The 18048-nt window shown below is 35.9% G+C and overlaps 1 protein-coding gene across 2 annotated transcripts in view; it reads left to right on the forward strand.

The window, feature by feature from the left end:
• bur (GMP synthase burgundy) overlaps nucleotides 1-18048 on the forward strand; it is a 330780-nt gene that overhangs the window by 119245 nt on the left and 193487 nt on the right. For both annotated transcript variants that reach the window (XM_090390672.1, XM_090390671.1), the window contains exon 6: nucleotides 5895-5998. In XM_090390672.1, the coding sequence (XP_090246798.1) occupies nucleotides 5895-5998 (104 nt within the window). The remainder of the gene's footprint in view (nucleotides 1-5894; nucleotides 5999-18048) is intronic.

Consider the following 18048-nt stretch of genomic DNA (forward strand, 5'->3'; position numbering starts at 1 on the left):
AAAGAAAATTATTTTCTTGAGAAATGCATGCACAGTAAAACCTCGATATAACAGACTAATTCGGGCAGGGGGGGGGGGTCTGTTAAATCCGAAAGTCCGTTATATAATAAAGTAGAATTTCCGAATGCGTATGTTAAAAAATTGACAAATTAGCTAAGCACATGTCGGAACATCGGCCAGCATGCATTAAAACTGCTGCAGAAAGTCATGCCACGCGACAAAAGAACCAATTACAGCACTATTGGTGTGATCATGTGCTAATAATTCGCGGAACATGTTTTCTGAGCGGTGACTCATTTATGTCGGCTAAATTACTACAGTGTTTTTTCAATATATGGTAGCCTATTTGCCAAAATTTGTTAAAAATAACAGGAAATTAATAACAAGTAACCCATTAATTTAATTATAAGTAAATCTGGGTTAAAAGCATTTTAAAATTAACAAGGTGTTAATTTTCATGTGACATACGGACCAGAAATTTTGTCTGTTAAATCAAGGTCGATAAAATCGAGGGTATACTGTAACTGAACATAGTAGTTTGCACTTAATTGTTGCTCTTTCTGTATATGCACCTCATTAGAGCTTATAGCTTTGCTTACATTCTGGTGGACTTGCAATCAAGGTTAGGATCAATATCCATAAGTTGTTTTAAAATTTCGACATCTCAAAACAATCAGCTTTTTGCTCTAAAGCAATAACATTTTACTTCCTTTTGTCATTGTTACTTATTATTTCACTGACATTTATCCAGTCACTGTTGAAAGATATTTTTTAATATAGAAATGTTTATTAAAAGCAGTAGACAATTAAGCTGCACATGCTTATTAATGGTGGCTTGAACTACAATGCTAACTGCACTGAGATACTTGTGCATGATATTCACAGTTGCCATGTTAACTAAAGCTGAGGCTTCTTACGAAGTCGCATGTGGTATTTGAAATTATAAATCAACTTTTGCTAAAAAACACATTAAATGAATTTTTAACATGTGTTAAATACATTGGGGTGCTTAAGGGTCAAAGCTATATAACTGAGAGGAGACCTCCACATAGCCTTTAAAGGAATGCGGAGAACTGACCAAGGCTTCTGATCCAATGTCCAGTCCTCACCTTCTCGTGGTGCACCCTTAGATATCTACCTGGATACTGAACGAATGAGAATGGGGTGGCAATTTGGGATTTAGTAGATCAAATTGTATTCTTATTGGCTTAATACAAAATGATGGTACAACGTGTTTTTGCCAGGGAACCAAGGTGAACAACGAAAAGTCAGCTACTGGAACAAATCTGAAAACACACCCCAACTCAACATCACCAGAGTTAAAGATCGGTACTATCAACATAAAAAGCCTGAATGACAAAGAAATGGAGCTAGCTGAGGAATTATATAAGTACCAGATCGACATGAAACGAAAAAGACAAAAACAGGTGAGATCTTTCTGAGCAATAAATACAAAATGTTATATTCAGGCAATGACAATCAAGGAAAAGGAGTATCCATAGTATTCAACACTAAATAAGAGGCTAATCTTCTTGAATGTCAGGCAGTCTTGAGTAGAGTGATGTAGGCAAATATTGGAATGGGGAACTGGACAATGAGACTTATTTGTGCCTATGGTCCCACAGATGGTTCTACTAAGGTAGAAGTGATGGAATTTTTTGAGGCTTTAGAGAAAGCAAATGACACAATGAAAAAGGAAAAGTTGGTTCTTGTTGGGGATCTAAATAGCAGAGTAGGAAATGATTGTCAGACATACAAAAATATATTGGAAAAATTTGGAGAAAAGAGCAAAGCTAATAATAATGGCAAATACCTGTTGGATTTCTGCTCAGGACATGGACTGGTTATTACTAACACCATGTTTCAACATAAAAATGTACACAAATTCAAATGGAGAGAAGAGGCAAGGAATAAGAAAAGTCTCATTGAATATGTTATTGTTTCTAGTGATGTTTTTTCCCTGGTGCAGGACACCAGAGTGTACAGAGAATTTGAAATTGGAAGTGATCACTATTTAGTCTTGAGCAGGATAAAATTGAATTTCATATCGAAAAGAATAACATCTAAGAAAGTTTTAAAGCGAATAAAAGTTGAGCAGTTCTCAGATGTGAACTGTAGACTAAAATACACAAAGATTATTGAAGAAATCGAAAGTTTATTTTTCACTTGGTTAGACTATAATAAATTTAGTTTAATCCTTTATCCAAGTGTGAGCAAACAAAGTTTGCGCCTGAGAGTATCTTCAGGACTAGGGTAAGGTGGTACAACACCGGGCAACTCGTTGCAAAGGTGGAGCAAGTTAACATCACTCCTATCTCAGAATCTCCCATAATGCAAAACACATCTCCTTGCAGATATGTATAATGTTATGCATTAAGGGAAGGGCCACTACCCAGACTAGTTTCAACCTTTATTGAGGTTTCTTCAGTGGGAGCCAGGCCCAAGTGGAGATACCAGGCAGAAGCATTAGCAAAGGTCATCTCTACCTATAGAAGTTGCCAAACGGTGTGCCACCTATTTATTACTACTACCTTGCTAATGCTTCTGCCTGGTATCTCCACTTGGGCCTGGCTCCCACTGAAGAGACCTCAATAAAGGTTGAAACTAGTCTGGGTAGTGGCCCTTCCCTTAATGCATAATATTATACATATCTGCAAGGAGATGTGTTTTGCATTATGAGAGATACTGAGATAGGAGTGATGTTAGCTTGCTCCACCTTTGCAACTAGTCGCCCAGTGTTGTACCACCTTACCCCAGTTGTGAAGATTCTTTCAGGCACAAAGTTTGTTTGCTCACACTTGGATAAAGGATTAAACTAAATTTATTATTGAAGAAAAAAATGAGAGTTTGAGAACAGGAACCAAACTTTAGAGATTTAGTGGCAAGCCTTGGAAAAAACCCTGATTGATTCAGCCAGAGAGGCATGTGGTGAGGTTGTCTGCAAGGATAGAAAAATTAGAACTCCATGGTGGACACAGGAAGTTAAAGAGGCAGTGAAGGAAGAGAAGAAAGCATATCAAAAGTTCCTGGCAAATAAGTCAGCTTGTGCTCTTAGAGAATACAGAGACCAATGTAAGAAGCTAAACACTGTTTAAAACTAGCTAAACAAAAGTCATGGGTGGACTTTAGCAAGAACACTAGAAAATAAATATCAAGATGGTGGCAAAATATTTTGGAGGTTGTTGAAGCTTAGAAATGGAGGAAAGAGTGCTGTAAAAGGAATTAGAGATGATAAAGGTGACATGAAAATGAGAGAAAAAGATATCCTTGAAGTATTGAGTAATTACTTCGAAAAATTGCTAAATGAAACAATCAGTGATAGCACAGTGGTAAACACTCAACAGGCATACAGTCAGGAATACATATCCATACTTGAACAGTAGAAAAACCATCAAAGGCTTGAAATGTGGAAAGGCAGCAGGAGTAGATGATATTCGATCAGAAATGCTGAAGTATGGTGGTATAAAAGTCTTAGTGGCTGCACTGCATAGTTCAGAAAGGCTGTACAGAGGAATGAATTCCCGATGATTGGAGTAGAGCTCTCATAGCACCCATATATAAAGAGGGAAATAAAACTGAATGTGAGAATTAGAGGTATTTCCCAACTGAGTGTTCCTGGTAAGATTTATGCAAGTATACTTGAGAAACGGTTGAGAAGAATTGTGGGAGAAAAGCTTAGTGAAGAACAAGCTGGATTCAGGCCAAATAGAGGCTGTCAGGATCAGATCTTCACTTTATGACAGATAGTTGAGAAATTGTGGGAATATAACAAACATCTGTATTTAAGTTTTGTCGATCTGGAAAAAGCATATGACAAGGTGCCAAGAGAGAAGCTATTCAAAACTCTACAGTTATATGATGTCAATGGGGCATTATATCAAGCAATACTTAGTCTTTATTTGAGTTGTAAGTCAGCAGTTAGAATTGATGGTTTAATGTTAAATCTAGTGTGAGAGAAGGATATACATTATCCCCTCTGTTATTCATTACCTATATGGATCACATTATGAAGGAAAGTGATATTAAACATGATATCAAAATTAGTGGTGTTAATGTTAGCTCTTTGCTTTATGCGGACGATGTTATACTCCTAAATAAATCTGCTACAAGTCTGCAAGATTCCCTGACTAAATTGAATAACTGTTGTAATAGATATGGTATGAAAGTCAGCAATAAAAAGACAATGAAAATAGGTAGAATCGTTGAAAATGTGTTGTAAACGGAGAACCTGTGGAAGAAGTAAAACATTTCAGCTACTTAGGCATGATTTTTAGTGAAGATGGTAAATTAAATATGGAAATAGACAATAGAATCAACAAACCTGGTATGGTAAGAAGTCAATTGAATAATTTCATATGGAATAAGAGAGAAATTAGTCAGAACACTAAATTAGCTGTATACAAGACAGTCTTCAAACCAGTTTTAACTTGTGGATCTGAGAGCTGGGTCAGAAGTAAAACACTTGACCAAAGACTAGAGACCGCAGATATGAGAGTCCTGAGAAAGATTAGAGGGCATGAACAGATGGCATCAATGGCAATATCATATTAAAAATGAGGATATTAGGGAAGAACTTTACATTGCCAGCATCCAGGAATGCTTTAGCAGAGCTAATCTCAGGTGGTATGGTCACTTAAACAGAATGGGCGAGGAAAGATTGGCAAAACAAGTCTTTTCTGCCAGGTTGGCAGGAAAACGACCCAGAGGAAGACCAGGATATAGGTGGATTGATATATTACAAAGTGCCTTAGGTAATAGAAATATAAGATCTGATAATGTTGGAGTCTTGACAAGTAACAAACTAATTTGGAGGAAAATTGTAGATAGGAAGTTAGTAATGATGTAACTTTTTCATGTAGTACTATCATATCCTGTACACTCCTTGAGGGTACATGGCAGAAATTTGATGATGTTAAATACATTGTGTATAACTGTTAATTCAAAAATGCATGTTATTAGAAATAGTATGAAATGAGGGATTCCTGAACCTCATAGACATTTTCTGGTACCTCTTTCCAGTTAAACTTATGATTGGCTACCATCTTGAACATCAGTCATGGTCAGCTTTCAAACTTTGTAAATCAGTGATTCTTATGTTATTGTTCATCACGCAGCAGACTAATCTTCACTTCCCTGCTATTGCCTGTACTCAAACTCCTTTTGCCCTCTTTCTTGATCAGTCCTTTTTTGTGAATTGAGGACAAGGCTCCAATTCATTGCTCCTCAGAATAATTTTTTTTTACTGCCTAGTTAGATTGTCTTGCATATAGCTACTTGTCCTTGAACTGCTACTTGATTTTACACGCAATCCTACAATTATGTAAGCCCTTTGTTTTATGTATAATTAGCTGAACAAAAAATTCATCTTTATCACCTTTTTTTAAAAAAAATGGTTATCGGATATTTTAGTAATATCTAATAGATTAGAAACAACAGTATGTTCTTATGCATTTTGGTACTCTTTTTTTTTTTTTTTGGTAAATAGCCTTATTACATATGCACCTCTTAACATCATGTAAATCTGGTCCTATTTTAATCATTCATTAATGTTTATAGGTGCCTTTTCATTACTTTAATCTCATTAACGGTTTTAAAAAAAAAATTCAAAAGCTGTTTATTTTTCCTGTAAATTTAATTTCCTCATGTTCACTGTATGAATTGCTCCATTCTGTATTTGATAAATTTCTTTTACCATTTGGAAAACCAAATTATTTATAAAAGGAATAATAAATTGGTCGCTGTCATTTTATTATTTTTTTTAAATTTATCATTTAAGCACTGTACGAGGAATATCAATGACTTGTCTTTACTCTTGAATTATAGTACTTAAATGCTTACTTCTAGGGTTAATTTATTAGCATTCGTTCTTTTATGAAAGTTGTTTAATGATTCAGAGGTCTTGACAAAGAAGAGGTGGTATTACTAACACATGGAGACAGTATTGATAGAGTGGCTGATGGTTTCAAGGTAACAGGAAAATCAGGACAACATATTGCAGGTTAGTTGTTTATTGCAAAGAGTGTTTATTAAATATTACTAAAATTATTGTAAAAATTCTTTCATGTAGCACATTCACTTCAGTTTTCTGAGTTTATTAATTTTAATAAGTGTATTCTGTTTCAGCTCATAGTTATTGCACACAGCAGCAGATGTAGAAAAATTTCTCTTAAATGAGACTGTTATAGACCTGGCTTTGTTTAAGCCTTTTTTTTTTTACCCACCAGAATACCAGAACACCTTCAACATACAACATCATTTCTTCTTCTGAATATATACTGTGGATAGTGGATATCAGCTCTCTTCTCGATAATTATTATTGCACTTCTGTGGAATCCTAAGACTCATCGTAGGACACTAAAACTATCAATGTATATCATACCTCTCCTTGAAACAATTATCAGACAAAGCACTTACCACTGACCCAGGTAACCTGTTCCATTCATTCACCATTCTACAAGTGAAAAATCTAGTCATACTCTTGCTAACTACACTCTTGCCCAATTTCTAGTGATGACCTCTTGTTCTGCTCCCTCTAACCAAGTGCTGAAACATTTCTCCTGCATCAGTCCTATAAAAATCTTTAAATAATTTAAGTATTTCCATCATATCCCCTCTTCTCTTTTTTGCCTGTTAACCAAGTTTTGCAGGTCACAAATCCTCAGTCTATCCTCATAAGGAGCATTCCACAGACCACTCACTATATTGGTCACTCCTCTGGATCCTCTCCACCACTTCCTCATCCTCAAGAAACCCTGATGACAATAGTCCAGATGTGGTCATATCATCATCACAAACCATGGGATCCACTGCCTATTGGTGTCCGATGCCTCCTTCACTATTTTCTTCCACCTTTCTTTGTCCAGTGCACAGTGTCACACTTTTATGTCATCTATCCATTCTCTGTATGGTCTACTTCTTCTGTTTACACCATCCATAATACCAAACATGAATGTCTTTATCTTCCAGTCCTCACTCATTCTGCAGATGTGTCCAAATAATTGCAGCTTCCATTTTTTAATCTTCTGCATTATATTCTCCTTTGGTTGTATCTTCTTATAGAGCTCTTCATTTGTAACTTTCTGTACCCATCCTATTCTTAGAATCTTCCTGTAACAAGTTTTTTCTAATGCCAAAATTCTTTTTTTTTTTTATTCCTTATTTATTTACCCATGTTTCAGATCCATACAGTACACCACGAAAGATGCATGTCTCCAGCACTCTTAGTTTTGTTTGCAGGCTGATCACTTTACTTTTCCAGATGCTATCCATGGCCTTCAGATTTGTTCTTTCCTTTACAATCCTGATCTTTATTTCTTTTTTGCAGTTCAAATCTTATGTCATTTTACTTCCCAAATATGTGAACTGTTCTACATTTTCTATATCAGTTCCATCCACTTGTATCTTTTGTTTCATGTTCTTCTCGCCAAATACCATTGTCTTTGTTTTTTCCAAGTTCACAACAAGTCCAAATCTCTTTCCTTCCTCATTTAACAGTTTCAATGGTTTTTTTTTTGTAGTTCTTCTTTTTCCATAATAACAATGTCATCTGCAAATCTCAGATTGTTAATTCTCATCCCATGTACCGTTATTCCTTTTGCACCTTCCTTCATTTTATCCATTGCTCTTTCTAAATGTGCGATGAAAATGTTTGGTGATATTGGGTCCCCCTGTCTAGTACCTCTGCTTGTTCTAAGCCATTTCCCCAAATCATCACCTATTATAACTGCATTCTTGTAAACATCTCTTAATATAGCCATTAGTTTTCTATCAATTCCGTAGGATTCGAGCACTGCTAATGTCACTTTCTGGTCAATACTATCAAATGCTTTCTGAAAATCAACAAAAACAGGTACATATTTTTTTTGTCTCTCCTAGCTTTCTCTGCTATTAACTGCATTGTCAAAATCTGTTGAATTGTGCTTCTATCTTTCCTAAATCCTGCATGCTTGTCTGCAAAGTATGCTTCCTGTGTTCTCAATCTTTCTGTCAATATCATCATCACCACCTTACCAAAGTGACTCATGAAAACAATTGTTCTATAATTTTTACATTCTAGCTTATTTCCTTTCTTGTATAATGTCACTAATATCGATTTCACCCACTCCTCTGGCATTTTCTCTTCTTTCCATGCCATATTACATAATTGGTGGATTTCTGTAACCATACTTTCACCATCATATTTAATCATTTCTCCAGTGATGTTATCATTATCAGGACTCTTGTTGTATTTTGGCCATCCTATTGCTTTTCTACCTCTCCTTTTAAAATTCTACATCATACTCATTACCTGGTGGTGATATCAGCTTTAGTTCTTCAGTTTCTCAACGCTACCTAATCTAGTTTTTCTTCATATAACTCACTACACTATCTTGTCCACCGCTGTACAATTTTATCTTTATTTTAATACTTTGCCTTTTTCATCTTTAATTGTGGTCTGTTTTGGTTGCCACTTGCTATTAATGGTTCTAATCATTTTGTACACCTCCCTAGTTTTATGCTCTCCATAGTGCTGTTCTATATTATTGCACTGGGCTTCTAACCATATCTTATCCATTCTGACTGCTTTTTTCACCTCATTACACTTTCTTCTATACTGCTCCTCTATTTGTTCTGATGTATCCCTTCTTATCTACAACATTCTCTTCTCCTGCACTAACTTCAGTGTTTCTTGTCTAATCCACTTCTAGATCTTCTCTTCTTCTGGTACTATTTCTTCAACTGCATCTTCTATCGCCTTCGTTACTTCTTTCACTCTTAGATTTGAATTTTCTTTTTTGTATACACTTGAGTTTCTCTTGTAACACTGTTCTGTACCCTCTTCCTATTTCTGCTTCACTTATTCTTACTGTGTCTTTTCTTTTCTGATGATGGGATTTATATTATCTTTTTAATTTCTACCTGATGTTTGCAATCACTAAACTATGATCAGAGTATCTTCTCCTTGAAAAGTTAGACTCTGTTGTACTGATGTTATCCATCTTCTTTTAATTGTAATCATATCGATCATGTTCTTGGTTTTCCCATCATTTGATCACCACATCCATTTTCTACACTCTTTTTGCTGGAATCTTTTGTTACAGATCATCTCGTGGTCCACAGCAAATTCTAACATTTTTTTCACCTCGTTCATTTCTTTCTCCAAAACCATACTTTCCCATGACACTTTCTCAACCATCATTATCTATTCCAACTTTGGCATTCCAATCTCCTTCAATAATTAGTACATCTTGCTTTGGTATTATTTCTGTTGTCTGTCAGATCTTTGTAGAATAAGTCTATCTTCATCTGTGCTGTCAGATGTAGGTGCATATATCTGGACGATTGATATATTAAATGGTTTTGCTTGAAATCTTGCTACTATGATTCATTTATTGACTGGTTTGTAATCTAGCAGTGCCTCTAGCTCTTTTGCTAAGAAAGAAACTAACTCCTGCTTTGTGCTCGGTGTCATGCCCTGACCATGTGACTTAGCATCCATTTATCTTTCCTGATGATGTCCATCGCATCTTCGCCAGTCCTAGTATATCACATTGATATCTCTTAATTTCTTTGCAAAGTAATTCTAGTTTTCCTGACATCCAAAGTGTCCGTACATTCCATGTTCCTACTGATAATAGTTCTGTTAGTTTCAGTTTCTGTTTCCTTTTGGTATCCCACTTTTCGATCCAACTCCGATTGCTCAATTGGTATCGCGGACCTTGTTCATCCAGGCGACGTCCGAGCCAGCATGTTTTATCTTGGTTGTATTAGGCATCAGATAACAATAGTTTTTTTTTTTTTTTTACGGTCAGAGCATTACCTCATCTGTGGTCATATCATGGCTTTATAAAGAGGAATCATAATTCCCTTATCTCTGCTTGTTAGTGTGTTGTTCAATAACCAAGTAATCATGTGAGCTACTCTAATTTAGTAATATGCACTCTAAACTTCAGCTTTCTGTTTACTACTAACCCCAAATCCCTAGTTTCATCAATTTCCTAAGTATAGTTCCCTCAATGTGATACACAGCTTGTGATCTTTGTATACCAAAATGCATTACTTGACACTTTTCCACATTAAATTGATATCGATTGTGGTTTTGCCCATACTGTCAGCCTATTTAAATCATCCTGTAAGCTCTCTACATCACCTTGATTAACTGTTATTCTACCCAACTTTCATCATCAGCAAACAACTGAATATCTCCTTCAAATTATTTCTTATATCATTCATGTACAAGTTAAACAGCAATGGTCCAAGTACAAAGCCCTGTGGCACATTAGTCACCTGCATTCCCTTCCTCCATATACTACTTTTTTTTGGTATCTATCAGCCACCCTTTTATCCATATCACCAGTTTTCATATTCATCCCCATTTGTTCAGTTAGCCTAATAGAGATCCATGTGGTATCCTGTCAAATGCTATCAAAATCCAGCAGTATCATCAATTAAAGATGCCAAGGAATTATATTCTTGGTTTAATCCTTAGTCCAAGTGCAAGCAAACAACGTTTGCTTGAAGTATCTTAACGACTGGGCTACTTGTATATAGACTAATGACTTCAAGTCATTAGCCTCTGTAGCTCAGTGGACACGGTGTTTGTGCTCCTCAGTGCCAAACCGCCCAAAGAAAGAGCATCGCAAGTTCAATTCTAGTTGCAGACTAGAGGAAATTTTTCTAAGCCCTTTTTTGACCGGTTCCTGAGTTAGTTGATCTTTGGCATATGCAAGCAGGTTTTTCTCTTTGAAACTGGAGTTTTTCATTCTGTAAACGCAAGAAAATTGACTGTAGAACCCACACTATTTTAAGACATTAAAAATATTGTGTTAGGGTTAAGTACCACGAGATGGCGGCACTTGTTAGTCGTCTCTTCACTGTGTGCTGCTTAATTAGCGATAGCCTTGGGCCAGCTATCTCTGATTGGCTACCAGTGGAGATTGAACTGCTCACTCAGTCTGCAAAAGTTAGGGCTAAAATGGCCTCACCTATTCCCTATAAGATTTGTATCTCTCAAATCTTCGGTCTGTCATATCCTTAGTGAGCATTCTGTAGACCTAGTACCATCTTACTCATTCACTTTTGGATCTTTCCACCACACACACACACACACACCCACACACCTTCATTCCCATAAAACCTAGACAACCAGATCTGGTTGCCTGGGTTTTGTTAGGACTACAGCCATATCTGGGCCATCTGGACTTTCTTGACTTCTGGGAATTTGTTGTATGTGGGTTTTCTTCCAGGCTTGTAGGGTGGATGCCAGCTGAGTACAGTAGTTCATTGAATAGATGATAAAGAATAGGTATTAGTTCAAGAGCACAATAAGTGGAATTCCATCAGAATTGTCTGCCTTTTGTGATATCCAAGTTATTCAAGATTCTTCTGTCTTTCTGGCAGAAATTCACATTTGCCATGATCATCTGTGGAGGAGTTAGAAGAATAAAGTGAAGACATCAGCCTTGTCCTTTGGCAAGGGACCAAAAGGGTGTGACTGCCAGTGGCACAAGCAGCAAATTTTCTGCATTTATCCTTGCTGAATTTAGACTTTGCCATTTTAAGGGTCTTTTTAAAAGGTCTGCATGTCTCAAGCCACTTGTGACAGACTGTTTGCTTTTCTTGGACAACTGACATGTCTTGGAGAATCATGGTTTAAATATGGATTGGGAAATTTGGACAGACTGAGGAATGAACATTTCCATTCCAGTATGGATTATTTCTGTAAAAAGATCACAACAAGTATTATCTGGGTCAGCAGAATGAAAACAGTATTCTGACTATGAGAGCGAGGATTAAAAGTCACATAAGTCTTCCCACTTGGCATTGTAATGCCAGAGCACACGAGGTTGTGAATGGCTGAAGGATGTTCTACTAGAGATGAAACTTGGATGAGATTGTGATCTGAATTATCAAGAAATGTAGCCACCTGAACAGAGTACTTGGAAGGAGAACTAGTTAAGAAGATCCAGCATATTAGGTGAGTGAAGAGGATTCTGTTAGGAAGATGATCTGTTTTAAGTCATTTTTTACAGCAGAAATCTCTGCTTCTCTTCTTCCAGCTTGATTGGTAAAATTCAAAAAAAAAAAAAAAAAGGCAATTAAATTATGGACATAAGTCAACAAGGAAGATAATTTTCACTACTTGGAAATTGAGAATGAATGGAAATGAACTTTGAAGATACAAAGTCAAAAGAGGTCAATATGATTTTCAGAAATGGGAGAACAGTAGAAACAGCAGATGAATGAGACAAAATGTGGCAAAGAAATTATATAAGCCACAGGAGGTCAAAAAGGTGATTTTCTAGATTAGGCATCCTTTGGCAAGGAATTGAGGAATATCAGAATGCACAAAATCATAAGCACTTTCCTTATGGCAGGAGTCATAAAGGATATAATTTGGACATTTAAGATGAGCTTTGGTTGATCTTCCAAAAATTTTAAGTTCACTCAGAAACGGAACATCAGGTTTTTAATGACTGAAGATGATAATGCACATCATTTAAGTTATTGTTGATGCCAATCCAGAAATCCTGGTGTTGAAACCACACATGCAACTTTTATAACTCATCTCAAACTGACAATGAAATTACTGTACCATCTAAAGATAAACACTGCCCCCCCACCCCAGGGTGGAATTTTAACCCTTAGCCTGTTTGAGAGCAGATATGCTTTCCACTGAAATCGGCAGTGTTCACATACAAAATACTCTAAACATGCCAACCTCTCACCTTCTATCTTCATTCCCTCTCTCTCTCTCTGTTTTTTAGTACAGACTTTCCCCATACCATTTTTTTCTATAAATGTAGCCTACGACTTTCAAGAAACTTGTTAATAGATTGTCTTCTTAACCACTGCACATAGCACTGTTGTGTTATAGATCTTGTGACCTCTTTTATGAGATCAATAAAAAATAAAAAAATCAGTCGCAAATGTAGTTGCACAGTTTAAATATTTTGTATGTGAACATTGCCGATTTGAGTGGAAAGCATATGGAAAGAATGGTGAGGCCATTCTCAAGTGGGGTGAAGATAAATTAGTGAATTTCAATGCTTCAAAACACAAGTCTTCTTACCCATAAGAAAGATACTACCTCACTCTCTTCACATTTTGATAATGTTCAGATTTACATTCAAGATTGCCTTTCTTGGTTAAGTTTCACATTCAGCTTATCCTGGCATGAACATATTGCATCCATAACCACATTAGTTTCCAAAGAAATGTTTTTTCCCCCCTCAAAACACTGCTTATCCTCAACTCCTAACATTTTATATTTTCCAAATCCAGCTAACTTCAGAATATTGTTCTCATATTTGGTGTAGTGCACCCAAGCCCTCCCTAATAATTAATTGTAACCAATTCCACTTAATAGATGCTCTCTCTCATACATACTCTGTCTGCTTTCTCAGTATTCTATATACTTTTTTAATAGATATTTTCATGTGCCTTGTACCAATGAACTAGCCACTGTCATTCTATGAATTTCTCTGCTTTCCTTTAATCATGTTGGAATGCAAGCAGCCACTGGTCAGCATTTATATACAGCTCAGCTCCAAACATGCCAACCTCTCACCTTCTATCCCCCCACCCCCTCTGTTTTTTAGAACAGACTTTCCCCATACCATTTTTTTCCTATAAATATAGCCTACGACTTTCAAGAAACTTGTTAATAGATTGTCTTATTAACACTGCACATGGCACTGTTGTGTTATAGATCTTGTGACTTCTTTTATGAGATCAATAAAAAATAAATCAGTTGCAGATGTAGTTGCACAGTTTAAGTATTTTGTATGTGAACATTTCTGATATGAGTGGAAAGTATATCTGCTCTCCAACAGACTAAGGGTTCAAATTCCACCCTGGAGTTGGGGGAAGCAGTGTTTATCTTTAGATGGTACAGTAATTTCATTGTCAGTTTTTTTGAGTTGGGTTATAAAAGTTGTATGTGTGGTTTCAACACCAGGGTTTCTGGATTGGCTGACTCTTAACTCACACACATTACTAATGCCATAGATTTAAAACCTTTTGTGGGTGTGATTCTCAAAAAGAGGTAGTACTGCTTGAGTAGCAAGGCTTACCTAACAATGTAATACAAGAAGGGGAAATTTTTGATACTTAAAATAAGGTACAGTCAACTGTTAATATAACAAACTACTGAAGACTTTTGAGCAAAGCCTCATAAGCAAAAAATGCCTTGCTTAAAGTAATTCACCATAACACACTATTCCTATTCGTCACAAAAATTATGGAATCGACTACCATGTTAGAGTAAAACTTTAGATATAAACCAAAATGATCATCTGGAGTGTGTGTGTGTGTATGTGTATATATATATATATAAACCTTACTGCATCAACACTAGTCCTGTTATTATCTATTTGGTTATTACAGAAATAAATTAGTCTCTGAGAGCAATATGTTCACACAGTTACTCATAAATATAAATTAAAATAGTATGGATGATGGCCAAATAAAAGCTGAAATAATTCTTAGAGTCCTATAGTCAGGATTTGCTGGAAAACTATTCCTATAGTTCTTACAAATTTGCTGTAGTGAGTTGATTGTATTAAAAAGGCTGTGTAGAGGAAATGTGTGTATACACAAGAATGTGATTGAAAGGTAATGTATCTGTATTTGTTTATTGTGACATTTCCTCCCAAATGCAAAATATTTACTTTGTTCCTACCAATAAAATTTCATGTATCCACTTTGTTACACAGTGAAACGTAAATTACCCATCTCTCCAGATTAACTTTTAATACAGAAATGGAGATTAAGATTTAAAAGTTTACTCTTCTTTGGTGCATCAATCCGAAAATTGGTAAATATAGCAGCACATCACAACATCCTGTCTTGTGCCTTCCTTTTTATCTCTTCATAACTCTTAGCGCCAGTTAGCATCATTATGTTATTTATATATGAAATTCTTGGTCTGCCTCATGGCCTCTTTCCTTCTACGGTCCCCTCCATTATTTCTGTAATCAGTCCCCCATGCCTCAAATGGTGTCCATTTAGGCTTTTTCTTCTCTTATTGATGTTTCATTAATGACCGCTCTTCATGAACTATATTCAGAACTTCATTACTTTTCTTTTCTGTCCAACTAATTTTCATCTTTCTCCAGCACCAAATTTCAAATCCCTCCAACTTTTTCATGTCCTGTTTTGTTAGAGTCCAGGCCTCACAACCATTTAATGCAATGCTCCATATGTATGTTTTCACTAGCCTTTTTTTTGAGCTGGATGCTAAGTCATTTACTGGTAAAAATGTTTCTTCTGTTATAGAATGCTTTTTTGGCTAGGATTATTCGTGCTTTAATATCTGATTGGTTTCTTCCATCTTCTGTGATAAGACTTCCGAGATATTTAAAAGAGGATACCTGTTGTAGTAGGTTATTTATTTCCAGGTTTATTTTCATTGGATTTGCTTTACTTGTAATTAATAATTTTGTTTTCTTATAATTAATTTTTAGGCTATACTGTGTGAAGATTTCTTCCATCTTTGTTAGGGTGGCTTTCAGTTTGTTTTTGTTATCAGCTAAAAACTGCTATATCATCCGCGAACCATAGCCAGTTAATATCAATTCCATTTATCTTAGTTCCGGTTTCTATTTGTTCTTTCAGTTTATTTATTGCATCTTCAATGTACAGATTAAACAATATGAGTGAAAGAGAGCACCCCTGTCTTACACCTCTACGTATTTTTGCTATTGCAGTTTTTATTGTATTGCTGGCTGCTTCTATTAGGGCTTCTTGATGCTTGTAAAGATTAAATATGAGCCTTCTATCTCTCCAGTCTACCTTTATTGTTTTTAGGTGAAACATTTGATTCCAGTCAATACTATCGAAGGCTTTTTCCAAGTCAAGAAAGACTATCAGAGTATTTTGATTCTTCTCCAATCTTCTTTCAATAACTGTTTTTAGAGCTAGGATTGCTTCTCTTGTCCCCTGCTGTTTCCTGAATCCAAACTGGTCATGCCAACATATTCTTCAACCTTCTTTGTTAGTCTTTTTTATAATTTTGAGTAGTATTTTTGAAGCATGTGATATTAAGCTTATTGTTCGATGATTTTCAACTTGTTTGCATTATTTACTTTAGGAATGGGTATGATAGAACATTGTGTAAAATCTTTGAGGATGATCCCTGTTTCATAAATATCCTTTATGATCTTGAAAAGGTATGACTTAGTTATGTTTCCTGAGTATGTTATTAATTTTGAGGGGATGTTATCAGTGCCTGGTGCCTTGTTGGCTGACAATTCATTCAGTGCCCATTCAAATTCATCTTTTAATATAGTTGGACCAATTTCTTCCATATCAAGTCTTGTTTCATCTTCTATAGCCTTGGCATCTAGATCTTTTCCACTATATAGATCTTCTAAGTACTCCTTCCATCTTTCCGAAATTTCTTCCTTATCTATAAGCATGTTCCCTGTTTATTTTTGATAATTGTACTTCGTGTCTTGTTTTGCTGGCTTATTCCTTTTATAATGTTATAAGCTTTATCGATTCTTCGTCTTTGTTAGATCTTCTTTACATTTCTCTGTAAACCATTGTTCTTTTGCTTCTTTACACTTTCTATTTATCATATTTTTTATATGTTTATATTTGTCTTTGCTTTCTTCCTTTAGGGAGGTTTTGTATTTTCTTCTTTCATCTATTAGATCTAGAATGTCCTGGGTGATCCATGGTTTTTTTATTTGCTTCTTCCTTAATCCTATGCAGTCATTGGCAGCCTTGATGATTGTATCCTTCAAATGAGTCCATTTTTCCTCTGTTTTTCTTTTCCCTCTCTCCAGTTTTAATGCTTTCATCAGTTTGCTGTTTATAGTTTCTATGGTTTTCCTCTGTTTTCAGGTTACTTATATTCCATTTGGGCCTTTTCCATTGTTGTGACAACTTTTTAAATTTCAGATTACATTTCAATAGTGTGACAAAATTGTGGTCACTATCAACATCAGCTCCCAGGTAACTTTTGCATGATTTTACTTGATTTTTAAATCTATTTCTTGTAATAATATAATCTATTTGGTACCTTCCTATATATCCCCTGGCATTTTCCAAGTATACCTTCTTTTTGGTACCTCATACCAGGTATTATTAATGATCAGATTGAATTGGTGGCAGAACTCCAGAAATCTATCTCCTCTTTCATTTTGGCATCTAAGTCCATACTTTCCCACCTCTCTACCATCTTTGCCTTCACCAATGACTGCATTCCAATCTCCCCCATGACAATAAGATTATCTTCCTTCTTGGTCAGTTTGATTAGATTCTCAATATCTACATATACTCTCTTAACTTCATCATCACTGTGGTCACTAGTAGGCATGCAAGCTTGTATCATTATATTTGTTGGTTTTGCTTCTAGTTTTACCATTATCAATCTGCTACTACATTTTACTGAGTTGATTACTCTTCTTCCCCATTCCTTACTGAGAACCACCGCGACTCCATTTTTTGCTGTCTCATCACCTGAATAAATGATTCTGTAATCACCACTCCAAAAGTCTCCAGTTCCAGTCCCTCTCATTTCACTAATTTCCAATATGGCTATTTTTAATCTATCCATTTCTCTCTTCAAATATTCCAATTTGTAGGAGGGTTCTCACATTCCACATCCCAATGAATGTACAAGGATTTCACTGGTTTACGACCTGCGAAGCCTTGCTTCTTTCCCATGCCGTGCACAAGTATTGAGCCATTGTGTGCTTTACTATCTTTTAGAATGTCCATCCATACTGCTATCTTACTAGGGAAAAATAGAACAAGGTGGTATCCCCTTGCCTTCCTTGTCCAGCAATAGCCTTCTAGAGAGGTTCAGTGTGCTAGCTGTTTCCCATTCCTCATGATTATCCACCTACCACAGTATCCTTTACACCGTTGTCACTTATGATGATCTTCCGCTGATCAGGATGAAAGTTGTTGCTGCCCCAACTTCCAGTGGGCTGTAACTTATTTAATGGCGGTTACATCTCGCCATGTCGCATCCCTGTCAGTGGAAATGTGTGGCTTTTTATAGAGATAACCATGCCACCATCTATCTCACCACTTCCTGTTGGTAGATGCCGTCCC

This window comes from Typopeltis vanoorti, chromosome 3, assembly GCF_054136105.1.
Source record: "Typopeltis vanoorti isolate ZY-2024b chromosome 3, IOZ_Tvanoo_1.0, whole genome shotgun sequence".
NCBI classification, from domain to species: domain Eukaryota; kingdom Metazoa; phylum Arthropoda; class Arachnida; order Uropygi; family Thelyphonidae; genus Typopeltis; species Typopeltis vanoorti.